At 38.4% G+C, this 16692-nt stretch overlaps 1 protein-coding gene across 5 annotated transcripts in view; it reads right to left on the bottom strand.

Annotated features, from left to right (window-relative positions):
• Positions 1-16692, bottom strand: part of AUH (AU RNA binding methylglutaconyl-CoA hydratase) — a 114902-nt gene that overhangs the window by 54751 nt on the left and 43459 nt on the right. For 3 of the 5 annotated variants that reach the window (XM_040579333.1, XM_040579335.1, XM_040579332.1), the window contains 2 exons: positions 8254-8346; positions 7277-7333 (listed from right to left, as the gene is read on the bottom strand). The exons of 1 other annotated variant lie outside the window; for it this stretch is intronic. In XM_040579333.1, the coding sequence (XP_040435267.1) occupies positions 7277-7333; positions 8254-8346 (150 nt within the window). The remainder of the gene's footprint in view (positions 1-7276; positions 7334-8253; positions 8347-16692) is intronic. One more of the 5 variants, XM_040579334.1, reaches the window with a different exon arrangement.

Below are 16692 nucleotides of genomic sequence, written 5' to 3'. Positions count from 1 at the left end.
ATTACCTAAATCTAGTTTTCACGTTTATGCTCATTTTCTTCCTATGCAAGAAAACTAATTTTTCAGTGTGTCCCTCCATCATCTTTTATAATCTTATAATCTACAAGTACCACAACTTCCCCAAATACATTTTAAAGTTTAGAAAAACAGTGAAAACAATACTGTTACCAAAGTGGAAAGAGGAAAACACAAAAATGCTGCCATTACCGTGCTCTCTTGCTATATAATATTTTAAAGACAAAGAGCAGTCCAGCCTGCTATGTAACAAAGCTTAACTTTCACTTTGGAAAAACATGTTCAAAGTAATTTTAACATACAGAAGGAAGATATGCTTATTTACAAAGACTTTTTTTAAAGATTTCATGGAGATTTAGTTTTTAGCCTTCCTTTTTTTTTTAAAAAGCCTTTTTGGTAAAATATGCTTTTAAACTGAATGCTATCAAGAATAGCGTGATCCCAGGGATGACATGCTGGGTTTTTATTTTACCTTTAAACAGTGGAAGACAGATCTGTAATGAAGTATGGTGATTTTGGGGAGGAGCAGGGAAGAACAAAGGCAACATTCATTTTAATTAGTTGAATAAAGCCTTACTAATTAAAATATCTCCATAAACAAAACAAAAACGAAAAAGGAGGGACAGCTGTAAGTACGCATGCCAGTAGCTACAGTTCTAATCTAGCTGGATCAAATTATCTGCTGACACTAGTATATTAATTTCAATTATGTTCTGTTATTTTATTTTCCTTTTTTTGTGGAAAAATAATTGTTGATATATACCAATACCTCAGCTTTACACATGAAACTTCCATGGAAAAAATGCATAAAGAAAACTCAATTATTTTTTATATATGTGCCCATCTTTCCTACTTATTGTCATAGAATATTTTCCCTTGTCCAACCAATTATAACTTTCTCTTAAAGAATAAGAAAGCTTATGTATGTTGTTTACAAGAATTTTTATCTTCTTGTAACAGATCTACTACTGAGTAGTACACAAATAAGGTACTAACAAATAAAGGGAGACCTGCCAGCAAGGCATCATCTATCAATTACAGGCCAGTATGACATCCATTGTGAAAACCTAGAGATAAACATCAGAAAGCATGCACAGCGATAGCTTTAAAAAGTTACAAAGTAAAAAACCAAAGGACTTCAGACACAAATGCTCCAAAAGACAATTTTCGGCAATGGAGAAACTTGTCACTATGAAACACTTCCTTTGCAAGTTCAGAGACATCAAAAACTACATTAATTGGAGAGGTTTGCTTTCCTTTTACTTCAGTTTCAGAAATAACAAAGAGACGGAACATGATTTTGCTGTACAAAAGGCTCTTCCTACATGATTCTGAGTTCTGTACAGAAGACAGGATTACACAGAAAATAAGTTGTTTAAACAGCCTTTTGACCGAGAGATCCGAAAAATCAACTCCTTTTAGCAATGAACAACTCTGAGAAAAGCCACTATAATAACTGTAGCTGATAACGAGCATCTCATTAAACTAGAGAGATAATCAAGTCTGGTTTCCCATGAAATCCTGTCTCATATGAACTCATTGCTGTCCAGTGAGAGGCATGTCCTGACTGAAACAGACCGAAACTAAGACATCCACAAAAGCTCCCTCCTGTGCCCATTCTTTCATGTCCAAGAATAGGTTAGTTCGTGCTGAAACTTTTCATCTGAGGACAATAAAATTTTCCCTTTATCTGGCCACCTAATTCTAATAAAATTCTAAGGACTGTCTTTTTTTTGCAATCACTGCCCTGTAGCCAAACTAGACCCCAACTGGCCAACAGACCCCAGGTTCGCAGGGGGAAAAAAAGTGAGGGAGAGAGGGGATGAGCAAACAAGCTGAAATACAACACAGCACAGAGGAACCAGCCTAGGAGGTTCCTGAAGTGCGTGGAAGACAACTGCCTGACCCAGCTGATGAGGGACCCAGCTAGGGAAGGCACCCTGCTGGACCTGTTTATGAACAGAGAAGCACATGTGGGCGATGTGACGGTTGGAGGCTGTTGTGGGCATAGTGATCACTAAATGAGTTTTGATTCTTGGAGAATTAAGAAGGGCCAGCAGAACTGCTACTCGGGACTTCCAGAGGGCCTCTTTAGGAGACTGGTTGACAGACTTCCATGGGAGGCAGTCCTAAAGGGCAAAGGTGTCCACGAAAGCTGAATGTTCTTCAAGAAGGAAATCTTACTGGCACAGGAGCAGGCTGTCCCTGTGTGCCAAAAGACAAGCCAGCAGGGATGGAGATCAGCCTGGCTGAACAGACCGCTTTGGCTGGAACTCAGGAAAAAAAGGGGAGTTTATGACCTTTGGAAGAAGGGGCAGGCAACTCAGAAGGACTACAAGGATGTCGTGAGGTTATGCAGGAAGAAAATTAGAAGTACCAGAGCTCAGCTAGAACTTAATCTGGCTACTGCCATAAAAGACAATAAAAAACTTTTCTATAAATACATTAGCAACAAAAGGAGGGCCGAGGAGAATATCCATCCTTTACTGGATGCAAGGGGAAACATGCCGACAAAGGATGGGGAACTTCATGCCTTCTTTGCCTTAGCTCAGTCTTTAACAGTAAGACCACCTGTCCTTGGCAGCCAGCCCCCAGGCTAGAAGACAGGGACAAGGAGCAGAATGAAATCCCCATAATCAAAGGGGAAACGGTCAGTGACCTGCTACAGCACTTAGACATGCACGAGTCTATGGAGCTGGATGGGATCCTCCCAGGGGCACTGAGGGAGCTGGCAGAAGTGCTCATCCAGCCACTTTCAATCATCTATCAGCAGTCCTGGCTAACTGGGGAGGTCCCAGTTAACCGAAGGTTAACAAAAATGGAACCCATCTACAAGAAGGGACAGAAGGAGTATCTGGGGAACTACAGGCCTGTCACCTTGACCTCAGTGCTGCAGAAAGTTATTGAGCAGATCATCCTGAGCGCCATCACACAGCACATACAGGACAACCAGGTGATCAGGCCCAGTCAGCATGGTTTTAGGAAAGGCAGGTCCTGCTTCACTAACATGATCTCCTTCTGTGACAAGCTGACCCAATTAGGGGATGAGGGAAAGGCCATGGATGGTGTCTACCTAGATTTCTTTGACAAAAGCCTTTGACACCATCTCCCACAGCATTCTCCTGAGAAACTGGCTGCTCATGGCTTGGACGGGTGTACCCTTCACCAAGTTAAAAGCTGGCTGGAGGGCTGAGCCTGAAGAGTGGTGGTGAATGGAGTTACACCCAGCTGGTGGCCGGGCACAAATGGTGTTCCCCAGGGCTCAGTATCGAGGTCTGTCCTGTTTAACATCTTTATCAATGACCTGGACAAGGGGTTCGAGTGCACCCTTGGTAAGTTTGCAGATGACACCAAGTTGTGGGGGCATGGTGCTGATCTGCCCGAGGGCAGGCAGGCTCTGCAGAGGGGTCTGGACAGGATGGACTGATGGGCCAAGGCCAACAGTATGAGGTTCAACATGAAGTGCCAGGCCCTGCCCCTGGATCACAGCAACCCCACACAGCGCTACAGGCTGGGCAGAGTGGCTGGAAAGCGCCTGGTGGGAAAGGGCCTTGGGGTGTTGGTTGACACCCAGATGAATGTGAGCCAGCAGTGTGCCCAGGTGGCCAGTAGCATCCTGGCTTGTATCCAAAACAGTGTGGCCAGCAGATCACTAGGGAAGTGATGGTCCTCCCATACTCAGCACTGGTGAGGCTGCACCTCAAATTCTGTGTTCAGTTTTGGGCCACTCACTACAAGACATTGAGGTGCTGGAGTGTGTCCAGAGAAGGGCTATAAACCTGGTGAAGGGTCTAGAGCACAAGCCTTATGAGAAGTGGCTGAGAAAACTGGGATTGTTCAGTCTGGAGAAAAGGAGGCTTAGTGGAGATCTTATTGCTTTCTACAACTACCTGAAAGGAGGTTGCAGCAAAATGGGTTGTCAGTCTCTTCTCCCAAGTAAGAAGCAACAGGACAAGAGGCAACAGCCTTAAGTTGCACCATGGGAGGTTTAGATTGGATATTAGGAAAAAGTTCTTCACCAAAAGTTTTGTCAAGCATTGAACATGCTGCCCAGGGTAGTGGAGTCACCATCCCTGGAGGTATTTAAAAGATGTGGAGGTGTGGTGCTTAAGGACATGGTTTAAGTGGTGGACTTGGCAGTGCTAGGTTAACAGTTGGATTCAACGATCCTAAAGGTCTTTTCCAACCTAAACAATTCTATGATTCTATGATAAATGATTGTTGTGGTGGCATAAGAGCACTTGTGCAATGAATAGGGATTGGCAGACCTTCTTCAGAAAATAAAAATCGTCAATATTAATCCTCAGGTAACTTTCCCAGTGCTGATTTTACCAAGCCATTTTCTGTCTGTTACACATTTCCCTTAGTTCTCTGAATCTTGACTTCTTTACTAGACAGTGGGATGTATTGGAAAAGGAAAAATGGAAAGATTTTTTTACTTTCCCTAGCTCACCGTCTGCCAGTTAAGGCTGTTTTCACAGTGGAGAGAATTCGATTTAAATTTCTGAAGGCAGAAGAATCAATCCTTCTGCCTCACAACCTGAGCAGCTGGTCTGTGCACAAAGCTATTGTGTAAAAGGAGGCAGTGTTGTCACCCCACTTAGTCTTGCTCTGCTGTCTGCCATGGATGAATTTTCTGAGGATACTCACTCTGCTTTCACAGTTAAGGCACACAGCCAAATGCTTATTTGGCTGAGACCCTCAACAGGCTTAGAAGGAACAATTGATTTTAGTTTATTAACCAGAATTCAACTAACTGCTGCTGGACCTTAGCCTTTAGAAGGTTACAGTACTTATGTGCATATTCAAAAGCAAAATTTCTCACACCTGGGAAATATATTTTAAAACTCGTTGGTCACTAGACAGCAGCTGACTGGGTCTTTCGATGACCACATTTCAAAATAGGATGGAATAAAACACAACATACAACAAGGTTCAAAATTTCATAGCTGATCTGCCCTGAATCTGTATTTTAATACTGTTAAATTCTACTAATATTCTTCTAACATAACCTCTTCAGAGTAACGTCCTGGGGGGTTAAAAAAGCAAAATGGAAAATAGTTTTTCATACAGCCTCAAACACTCATGCTAATTATGACCCAAGTTAGGATCTGTACATCTACCACACACTTGTGGCAGCTGATGGAACAGAAATAAAAACAGTAATAGCTTGCCATGCTGGAGGGACTTCCTTCAAAGAAGCAACACATTTTGTCAGTGTGTTTCAGTTTTATTAGATGGCCGCAGAAACGTATTGAAGCCTCTCGATGGCTGCAGTGCTGTTTTCAGCTCCACTGCCCAGTCCTGCTTTGGCTCACAGCAGGTTTAAGTCAGCACTAGAAGAAAATATTCCATTAACACATGAAGCCTATGGTTCCAGGAGTCGTATCTGGCTTCTCTGCCTAAATGGCATATGCAAAATTTCTTCACTCATTCTTCACCCTCTGATGACATAACACATGATCAGTTACTATGAGCCAAAAAGGGCTGAAACATCATTGCTCAGCAGATTGGCGCAAGTACAGGCTAATCAGGAAAAAGTTGTGATAAGCTTGAATACACTCAGCAAAAAGAGTCCTCAGAAAGGCTATAAGAATAGGGAAAAAATTCATCACTGAACATACACCAAAATGTTTTAAGTGTAAACGGCATTATAAGATGGTGAAATCTGTCGTATTTTCAAGGAGCTGAAGACATATACCCAAATCATTGTTTTAGGACAGGGAAAAAAAAAAAGAAAAAAAAGATTTTTCAAAACTCAGTCTTTGAATAGGAATAAAATATTCTGAATGAAACTCATAATGAATCATTCACCTAGCATTTTAAGGTGAAAGTGTTAGAAGTTTGAAACATCTATAATTAAATGAAGACAAGCAGACATGAGATAACCTAGCAAGTTGAATACTAAGAACATATGGAGAACTTGACCTGAATTTCTTGAACTGGAGATCATGTCTCCCATACTGTCCTGTAGAATTCTTAGGAGAGGGTGGAGTGGGAAGATCAAGGGGGGAAATTGCCAAGAAAAACAATATCATTTTCTGTATTTTTCTTCACTAGAACTTATTGTCAAGTCATTATTTACAACACCACAAGAAGGAAACATATCCTTAAATTCATCTACATTGCTATTTTTATCCACTGCTAAAAAAGAGACCAGTCACCATAACTCAGTTTTCCTTATGTAAAATGTAGCTCTAACCACAGAGAACGAGAGATTGGGAGAAAGTATTGACTGAAATCACAACTCAACAATAAACATAATAATAGAGCATTTGAAACTGTGCAGAAATTGTATAGATTAGTGATGAGACCTGATAGTTTCTTTACACAAAGTTCATACAAGTGCTCCCATTATGGTAGTCTTTACTATCCGCTCTACACAAGCTTCCATGGTGTCCCACTAAAACTGCATACAGTGCTTTCAAAACAGGTTCCACCGATTAGAAATAAAATATGGGGAAAGAAAGGGTAGAAAGTTCCCCAGAAGTTCCAGATAAGAAGGTCAAAGCTAGGTGGGGGTCACAGGGATGCACTCGTTTTCAAGTTACTGCCCTTTCCCCAGAAAGGCAGACAACTTAATTCAGGTAACAATGACTTATGCATAAAATAAAAACAAAGGTTTCATAACACAAAGGTCTTCTTAAATGTTATTCATTATATAACTTTCATTCACCTTGAATCCAGGAAAAGCCAGACAACTAGCCTTCCAAACAGAAAAGAAGCTTTTGACCCCAAAACCTGCAAAATCTGTTGGTAAGACAAAAGATCTATTCACAGCTACACTTTCAGCTTTTAAACTCTTTGCAACCAATTTACAGGCAGCATGAAAACAGAATTTTAATCTTAAAGTACCAGACATTATGTAAAAGTGGATCATTATTTAAATTACCATTTTTGTACACTCTACCTTTTTTCCTTTCTCTGCTTCCAGAGTAGAGAACACTCTACCTCTGTTCCTTTGCAAAATTATTCAGTCTTCCGATCAAGACATCACATGTCATTTACAGAATCACTCAATACTGACTTGGTGAAGACTTTGATTAAAAACATCATATACAAGTGCCACTGCCTAAAAATGAGAAATCTACTTTTCTATTAATTTTTGGTAAGTAATATGAGCAGTAAGCTTTAAAACATGCTGTAATTCTTAATTGAAATGTAAAAATAAGCAGAAATTCATAAACAACAATCCAAAATCAAGCACCAAGAGCATGGTTTTTTTTAGTTATCCATGGTAACAAAAGCACAACATTCATACCTGCACCTGGAATGATTGCCAACTTTGTTTCAACTAGGCCCATTTTAGCAGAAGCAGCTAAAAAACAGAATGTAAATGAGTTCTTGCTATAATCTATAGGAAAAAAACTTTGCAAAATATGTACTTATGACCTACAAGATTGCTTACTTATTACATTTCCTTTATAAATAAATCTCTTAAAAAGCATCTGTTTATGAAAATCTAGATTCAACTGATCTTCCTTTAGTAAAAGATTCAACTACTCCCATCAAAGCGAGTCCTGTACCTTATTCATTTTCACATAACAAGCAATTACAGTGAGTAACAGAGACTTAACTGCAAAGCGTAAAATACTAAAAGACTGTTATTATTTAACATTTTAAAATGGGGTGGAATTCTGTATCTGATTATTATGCATTCTTTAGATGACAGAATATTCTCTAAGGGTCAAACAGCTTTATATACCCTCAGTTACTGGCAACTGTTCAAGACCAAGTTTCCACTTACTTTCCAACAAATGGCTTTACAGTTCTGACAGCTGGATAGGTCAAGGTTCCTCTTTTCAAGTGCTGTTGTCACTTTTCTTTTAGAACAGCTTAATTGCTTGTGTAATAATACTCTCACTAACAACTTTTGCTTTTTCCCTGCAACCTGTTTCAATAAAATCAGATCTCCATCTAGAACACTTCAAATACACATAAGGAGAATACTTTAATTACTAAATAAAATATCAAACTACCACATGGCCCTTCTGACAATACTGATAAAAACAAAGGTCATAAGAATATAAAACATGTAACAAAAACAATCCAGCTATCAGTGGTAAGTTGTTTGAAATTAAGTACTTAGACAGGTTTCTGCTAAATCCCTTTAAAATAATTGGTTATAAAAATGTCAAACACAAATTAAGTTGTATAAGATTGTTGCCAACATAAGGATTATTCAAGCCATCTGCAACACTAATAATCCTATGTTCCATAAAAAGGATTCACACCTACCTGCCACTCTTATATCACAGGCTAACGCAAGTTCTAGGCCACCACCTAATGCAGTTCCATCTATTGCAGCAATAGTAGGTACAGGCAGATTTGCTGAAAAAGAAAGTACCAGTTAATATTGGCCTCGTAAAGAACACCTCTGAAACACCATTTCATTACATTTTGTTTTAAGTACCATCATGCTATGGGAAACAAGTTTCATAAAACAAAGCTGGGACAAAAACTGGTTGCTCAGCAACACTGACAATAACATTGACCCTCCTTCTAATCACACTGTGGTTGAATAGGTTTGTAAGCCTTTTTCTCTAGCTTCCATTCACTTCTGACAAAAATCTGAATAGTAAACTCCAAAAACATACATAGCAGTGATAGGTAAAGAATAAACCAGGAATACTTAAAAAAGGGCACATACACAAACAACCCCAGTTGAAATACAGATGTCTTATCATAACCGTCTGTGATGCTAGCATAGCTGGAAGCTGTGTCTTAATATTCCCAGACATGGTGTGGCCACCACTATCGCCACTTTTCTCCTGTAAAGCAGCAGTTATCAGCTTCATGGAATCTGGGGAAGTTTTCAGTGTGATAAACAGATGCACATGCTGCCAGTACACATGACAGGTAGCAGTGTCAGAGCCCTGTGTGACCGTAGCATGGTTTGTATTTAATTTAATATCAGCATTCTGACATGGGGAAGTGATTTAAACATTCAGCTTACAGTACTGCTCTTCACCTCCAACAAATTTATGTTCTCTCCTTCCCCCTTCACCACAGACTCAAAGAAGTGTGATGAAAAATGTATCCTCTTTCTCTATGTACTTTTTCTTAGTTATATAGGAAGGTAAGAAGGGAAGGCAACTCTCACTTCCAGCAGGGCCAGGTTGTTGACCGAAACTCATAACCTTGTCACCATAATCAATTTGCCAAACAGTCTTGCAATCCAAGTTCAAGGCTGACACAGCTAGCATTTCTCTTGAAAGAATGTGACTTTGACATAGGAAAATGAAGAATAATTTGCCTGAACATGAAGGCATGGTCATTATCAGCTGTAGTTCCCAGCAGTTACTGCCTGCATGCACGTTCCATTTCTCAGAGGTTAGCAAACAGAATCTGGAGCACTACTTATACAACTTTTGCAGTACTCAAAGGCAGACTACTTTCCCTATGATAAGTAACTTCCAAATGTAGCTATAGTACAATTCAAGTAGACTATTCCACACAGAAATAAAACTTACAGAGAGAGTATTGCAAAATGGCTTGTTTCAAGAATTACGGCCAGCACTCCTATCAAGAAATACTAAACTTTGAAAATCAAAGGGAGAAAAAGCAGTTTGATACCATGTGTAGGAATCACCACTTCCAAAGGATATTAATTTTAAAGGATCACTTGACATGGAACTTGACAATGAATCAAAGGCAAAATACAAATTCTTTACAGTAGCTCTGTGCATACCTATCAAAATAATTAAAGAAATTAATCCTTTTAATATGTTCTTGTGAAGCATCAGAAAAAGCAATACAGAGATAAACTGGCAATTGCTTTGGATCATAAGCTGAGTTTCTAAGCTACCAGAACTTGTTACCAAGGGTAAAACTTCTTGGAACATTCATGTTTTGTAGTACAAAAGACACTTGTTCATGTTTATCTGCATAGTTCTAATACACAACTTCCAAAACTGTTCAGCTCATAACAAACTGATATGATGTTTGACAAATTACGCCCTGTAAACTTAACTGAGTTGTATGCGCTCACATTTTAGGAACCATGAATTATGTAAATTGACAGATCAACCTCCACAATGATTCCACATGGCAAGGCTTATTTGCGGTGAGTGATAGAAAAGGACCATTTAAAGCTTTGCCAAGAAACCCAGTGGTTTCATTCTCTAATATTTCACATTTTTTGTCACGGTCTAAATAACAGATATAAATTTGAAGCAATTGTACTAATAATCATTGGTGCTAGATTCTAAATCTGGTATGGGTTTATCAATGTGCAATTGTGAGCTTCATAGTGAAGTCCCCAAACAGAATTGGAAATAGATCTATAAGAAACAAAATAATTCAACTAGAGTGTACAACATACAGATAAGAGTAGACCATGTACACAGATACATGTTGTTAGAAGCAGTTAAAAAAAGACCAAGTAATAAGCAGCATTGAACTGTAGTCAAGAGAATTGCACTGAATTCTTGTAGCACATCAATGTGTGGAATACGAAGGACACTAAATAATAAGCCAGTTCACGCAATGAATTCATAAAGAATTACTTCACACATCTATTTTATTGTAAAGCATGTAGATACACTTCCATTCTGAATATAAAACAAGTGTCCCAAGCAAAAGTCAATACTCATGTCCTACTATAACATCGATGTTTAATGATATTACAGAACAGGAAGGTTCCAAGTACAGTAAAGAAAAAGAAGGGCCCATTTCAGCATATGTTAGTCCTAAATCAGCAACAAAGCCAGATATAAGACAAAAATGTATTTCTGTATTTGAGATCACAGAAGAAACAGAGTTTGGACTAGCTGAAGAAGAAAAAAAACATGAACAAGCAAATCAAAATATTTTGTATGTATTATTTGAGGAATAACCTGCTGGAACAGAAGGCAAAACAACCTGTATAAAAGGATGTTTATTGGCCGTTCAAGACATGATACAGGTGGAGTGACTAACAGGTAAATGGAAGAACTAAGAAAATAAAGGTATACAAAAACTTCAATAAGAGAAACTAAACAGTAACACGATGCAGCTAATTAAGTCAAATAAACCCATAAAAAGCTCAAACAAAAGTTAGAAAATATGTTATACAACAATATAAAGAAATGGGCTCGTTTCCTACTCTGTAGTAACTGTGGATCTTCAATTCAACTTCAGAAGTGCATTCCTGGTAAATATGTTACATGTAGTTTTAGAAAAGGCTGATCAGATGCATTCTGTAGTCTTGGAATGACTCCTGCTTACCTGTGACTCTCCATTACTTAAAGACATGAAGAGTAGAGTAAGCTAAACTCTCCCACAATTTTGTCATCAGTACAGAATGTCACAGGAGGACATTGCATTTAAGCATATAAAAACACATGTAATGTGTTGGAAGTAATCTCAAAAAATCACAACTGTTTTGAAGCTGGTAATTGTTATTTCATCTTTAAGTGACTTTCTACATGAAAGTAGCTAGTGACTAACAAGGGATTTCCTTTCTGCTTAAAGATGATTATATGATGAATGAAAGACCAGCGTAAGAATACAAGCACCAGGTCTGGAGGATATGACCAAAAATAGTTTCTCAGATGTGTCACAAAGTCCATACAGCTGATTCATATACTGCGGACACCAACATTCCCCAAATAGAAAGTCAAAGTTGCCTGGATTATATTAACCTGAATTGTGTGTGACTATTTAGTCGTCTGACTAATTTAAAAGTTCTTACAAAATTACAGAAATGTAAGATATCATCTGACAGGAAACTGAATTACACTTGAGATTTTCTTAGTAACTACCAAGCAGCAGCCTTTTTCCATTCCTGCAAAACCTCACTTTCTCACTACTCACAGACAATGAAATGGTCTGATCAACTAGGAAAAATCTACTTTCCATAGATATTGAGAAAAAAGGAAGGAAAAAGTATGAAGAACAAATAAAGAAATACAGTAAAAACAAAATGGCAACAATTTATACATGGAAGTAGCCTTGCCTTTATGAAACATTACATACAGTAGACTTTACATAACAGGCAATAAACATATTCTTTAGACAGTGTCCAAGGGGTCAAAAGACCTATCACTATTACTAGTCCCTTACTGAGAGTTCCTGAAATAAATGAGCTGAGGAAGAATAACACAGTCATCCAGAATTCCAGATTTTGTGATTTGTGTTCCTGGTCAACCTACATCAACTTGTCCAGATTGATTAACTTAAAATACATGACACTCAGAGAGAAAAAAATGTTAGCGATTTAGAACATATCAAATCAAAAAGACTGACCTCCTAAGAGTGGCTTCTTTGCTTGCTAAGTTAGTTTATACCTGTAGTATTTTCTGTTAGCAACTGTACAACATACAGAAAAAGAAAAAACATTTTCAAGCTAGGCACAAAATTTTGAGATCTAGGCTGTTCACATGTCAACAAGCTTTCTATGAGAACTATGTATTTGCCTGACAGCAGTTCAATCAACCCTGAAGAACACCTGCAGTATTCCTTCCTATAGCTAGGATATAGGAGTCATTATTAAAGAATTAGTCCAACAAACTTAGATTTCAGTTTCTTTTACTTTAAGGTAAAAAGTCTGCACTGATACTGCAGCAGCAGTTGTAGTTCACAACTCCCATGAATCAGAAAACACCATGGAAGCCCATTAAGTCCTTAACAAGGCAAAATTATATATGGTCCCTTAGATGTACTTAGCTTCTATTTCTGATGTACTCTTTTACAGCTTAGGACAAGTATTTTCAATTCAACAAAACACGGCAGTCAGTTTGGTATTTAGGAACATTCAAATAGAGCCTCACTTTAAAGTGTGCTTTTTCAAGCATTTGATAAGAAACAGTAAAATGAAAGACAGTCACCTTAACTCCCCCTGCTATTCCTCTGTTGTGCTCCTATACCTGGAAAATGTCAAAAAAAGTCCTTATTGTTCATCTCTCTTATTACTTCAGTGACAATATTCTGGCAATCAATCTTCAGAAAGAACAGTTACTCAGATGTAAATCAGAAACTAGTCACTACCGCTAGTATGTACTGAACCAGATTCATAAGCCTGACTTGTCTTCAACTATCAACAGACAGCCAATGGTTTAAGAAGCATTCTTGTTTCCCACTACTGACTAAAAAGAAAGTACTGAGAGTACTCTTGCTTCCTTCAAAAAATGTGGGTCTCCAACTAAGACAGAAGGAGGAAGATAATTCAGATTTACATGACATCACAACTGAATTCCCACAAAATGGAGAAATAGATAGTCCAACCTATTTATTCTACATGTGCATTTCTGATTATTTGACAAATAAGGCTGGTTAATGCACAGCTTACTAGGACAAGCAACTTCAGGGGGCATTTCCAGCAGCTCATTTTTTTGCTTTTCAATGATGGATTTCATAAAACATGAAGCAAGGAGATTGAATTGTTCAAAAAATCCTGCATACTGTATTATATGGATTACTGAATGAAAGTATGCTATAAATTGAGAGATATATAAAAACTTCCACAATTCATTATCTAACTCAAGCAGGTTAAGAAAGCATGGCAAATATCTGCCTACATATGCCTACAGCACATGAGAAACCTTCAAATCACAGAACGGTCAAGGCTGGAAAAGACCTCTGAAGGTTACTTTGTCCAAACCCTTTGCTCAAACAGTGTCACCTAGAACAGGCTGCTCAAGGTCATATCCACGTGGCTCTCGAAGATCGCCAAGGAGGGAGACTCCACAACCTCCTTGGGTAACCTGTGTCTGTTCTATCACCCTCACAGTAAATAAGTGTTTCCTGATGTTCAAGAGGAACCTCTTATATTCCATTTTGTGCCCATTGTCTCTGGTCCTGTCACTGGACACCACTGGAGATAGCCTAGCTATATCTTCTTAACACCCTCCCATTCAGAGAGAGATAGGTATATTTTGGTTTATATATAGATAGACAGATATATAGATATATAGATACATAGATATGAGGTCACCTCCTGAGCCTTCTCTTCTCCAGGCCAAACAGTCCTAGATTGCTCAACCTTTCCTCATAGGAGAGATGCTCCAGTCCATTCATCATCTTCATGGCCCTTCGCTGGACTCTTTCCAATAGCTCCACCTTTCTCGTACTGGGGAGCCCAGAACTGTGCTCTAGCAGTGGCCTCACCAGTGCTGAGGAGAGGGGAAGGATCACCTCCCCCTACCTACTCACAACACTTCTCCTAATGCAGACCAGGTTACCATCAGCCTCCTTTGCCACAAGGGCACAGTGCTGTCTCATGTTCAACTTGGTGTCCACCAGGACCTGCAGGGCCTTTTCTGCAAAACTGCTTTCCAGATCAGCCCCCAGCATGTGCTGCTGCATGGGGTTGTTTCTACCCAGGTGCAGGATTTTGCACTTTCCTTTGTTGAACACAATGAGGTTCCTGTCAGCCTATTTCTCCAGCTTGCTGAGCTCCCTCTGAATGACGGCACAACCCTCTGGTGCATCAGCGACTCCTTCTGCTTCTATATCATCAGCAAGGCGGCTGAGGGTACACTCTGTCCCGTCATCCAGATTGTTAATGAATAAGACTGAGCCAATATTGGCCCCGGGGCTACAAACTGCTGGCTAAAGGCCTCCAGGTAGACTTCATGCTGATGATGACCAGCCTCTGAAGCCATCTATTCAGCCAATTTTCAATCCAATTCCACGTCTGTTAATCCAGTCCATGCTCATCAGTTACTCTATGAGAATCTTATATGAGACATTTGTCAAAAACCTTACTGAAGTCAAGAGGGACAATACCTACTGCTCTTCCCTCACTTACCAAACAAGTCATTCCATCATAGTTATAAGGCCGGTGAAGCATAACTTCCCTTTTGTGAAACCATGCTGACTACAACCGATGACTTTCTTGTCCCTCATGTGCCCAGAAGTAGTTTCCAGGATCAGTTGTTCCAGCACCTTCCCAAGGACAATTTTGTAATTTACAGGTAAGAAAGCTCTTTCTCTGTTTCTTAGTGCATTTATTTAGAAGTAGTAATATTAATGGAGCCTTCAAATTAATAAAAAGAATGGTTACATGCCCCAAAAATGTCTAAACACAACAAAACACTTATGTGTAGATTCCATAATTAATGGGTCAGCCATTAGGAAAGCAACAGAAGTCACATCATAGAGTGAAAATGTCAAATAAAGAAAATATTTTATTACAGAAAAAAGTGCTCATTTACATCCTATTTATCTTCAATGAGTATTACAACTAACAATAGCTTAAAACCACTTAATACTTGAAGTCTATGGGCAAATTACTACACCAACAATGTTGAAAGAAAGGTTCAAGACCTGTTAGTTTACAGAATTTCTTTCATAATTCAAAATCTGCAGGTTTTCTGGTTACAAGTTAGGACAGCATTTTCAAAAGGCCACAGATGTAAACAGGAATTTTGAATCAGCATTAGTAATGATTTTAAACTACATACTAGCTTGCTATAATAATTCGGAATTTATTTTTTAAAATTGGTTTTAAAATAATTAAGTTTATACCTAAATATTTGTATCTTGTAACTCAGAATAGACTTCTCTTCCACCTGTTCACTACCCATATTTTTGACCTCTCTCAGTGATGCTGCTCTTGAGCATGAAGTTAAGATTTTTCCCTTCAAAAATAAACGGGCATAAACTATGCATCCTGAGTGGCAGGCAGAGGCAGTCCATGGGCAATTGTGATTAAAATGTTCCTAATATAAAGAATATTTGGAACATTTTAATCACAAAATCACACTCTCCTGTAGGTTAATTTCTGTCACAGGAAATCAGAAAAATAATTGCAACACAGTACTGTATCTTGATTTCAACAACTGGGATCTTTTCCTAAAGAAAAATAATAACATTAAGATGGCATATGAGCTTTGCATTGTCATTTGTGTTTCAGGCATTTACCTCATGTTGTAAAATCTGCTATCACATCAGCGACTACAGCAGCTTGCTTGCATTTTCAATTGCAAGCACTACAATCAAAAAAAGGCCTTTCTACAGGAAAAAAGCTAACAGAAAACCAAACATTTCAACATGCACGTTCATCTATTCTATAACACTATGAAAACCATCCAATGTATGTAGCAACACAACAAAGTGGCTAAGAGAGACTGTCAAATATTCCTGTATGAACTTGAAGGCAAAGAAGATTGGTCAAATCATTTTTTGTGCAAGACAAGTATCTAAATGCTACAAAGCCTTTACCAGTCATAATTGCAAAAAGAATGAAAAAGTGGTTACTCAAAGTAACTTACGTATTTACATATGTTTTAAAAATATCTCCATCTGCAAAAACATCACCACACTTAGTCTAAATAGTCTACATGTGCACTTGGATACACACAATTCATGTCCATACATTTGCTAGCTACAGCTGTGAAAAGCTTCTTATCCAAAGCACAGGAATTAGAGGGTAGCTAAAAGCCTAATAGACTGCTACTGTTGAAAGCTTTATTTGAACATTACTATCATTGCTTTAATACCTTCAAACTTCAGGCAGACAATCTGCAGCAAGACAGAGCTGCATGAAAAAAGTTATTTCTCAGTACTTGTAAAAAAATTTTGCTTTTTAATAAAAATGGTCACTGCACATTACTTACAGTCGTTTATTAAGCACAAAATACTAGTAAAGTTTATCTTCCCTTTATTATGACTGTAGCTAAGGGGTTTTCTTAAGGCATCTCCCTCAATCCCATTAATTTCCCAGTTTCCTCCAGTGATCGCTCTTTTTTATAA

The sequence above is a fragment of the Falco naumanni genome, chromosome Z, assembly GCF_017639655.2.
Source record: "Falco naumanni isolate bFalNau1 chromosome Z, bFalNau1.pat, whole genome shotgun sequence".
Taxonomy (NCBI): domain Eukaryota; kingdom Metazoa; phylum Chordata; class Aves; order Falconiformes; family Falconidae; genus Falco; species Falco naumanni.
This window is presented reverse-complemented; position numbering and strand designations above follow the sequence as displayed.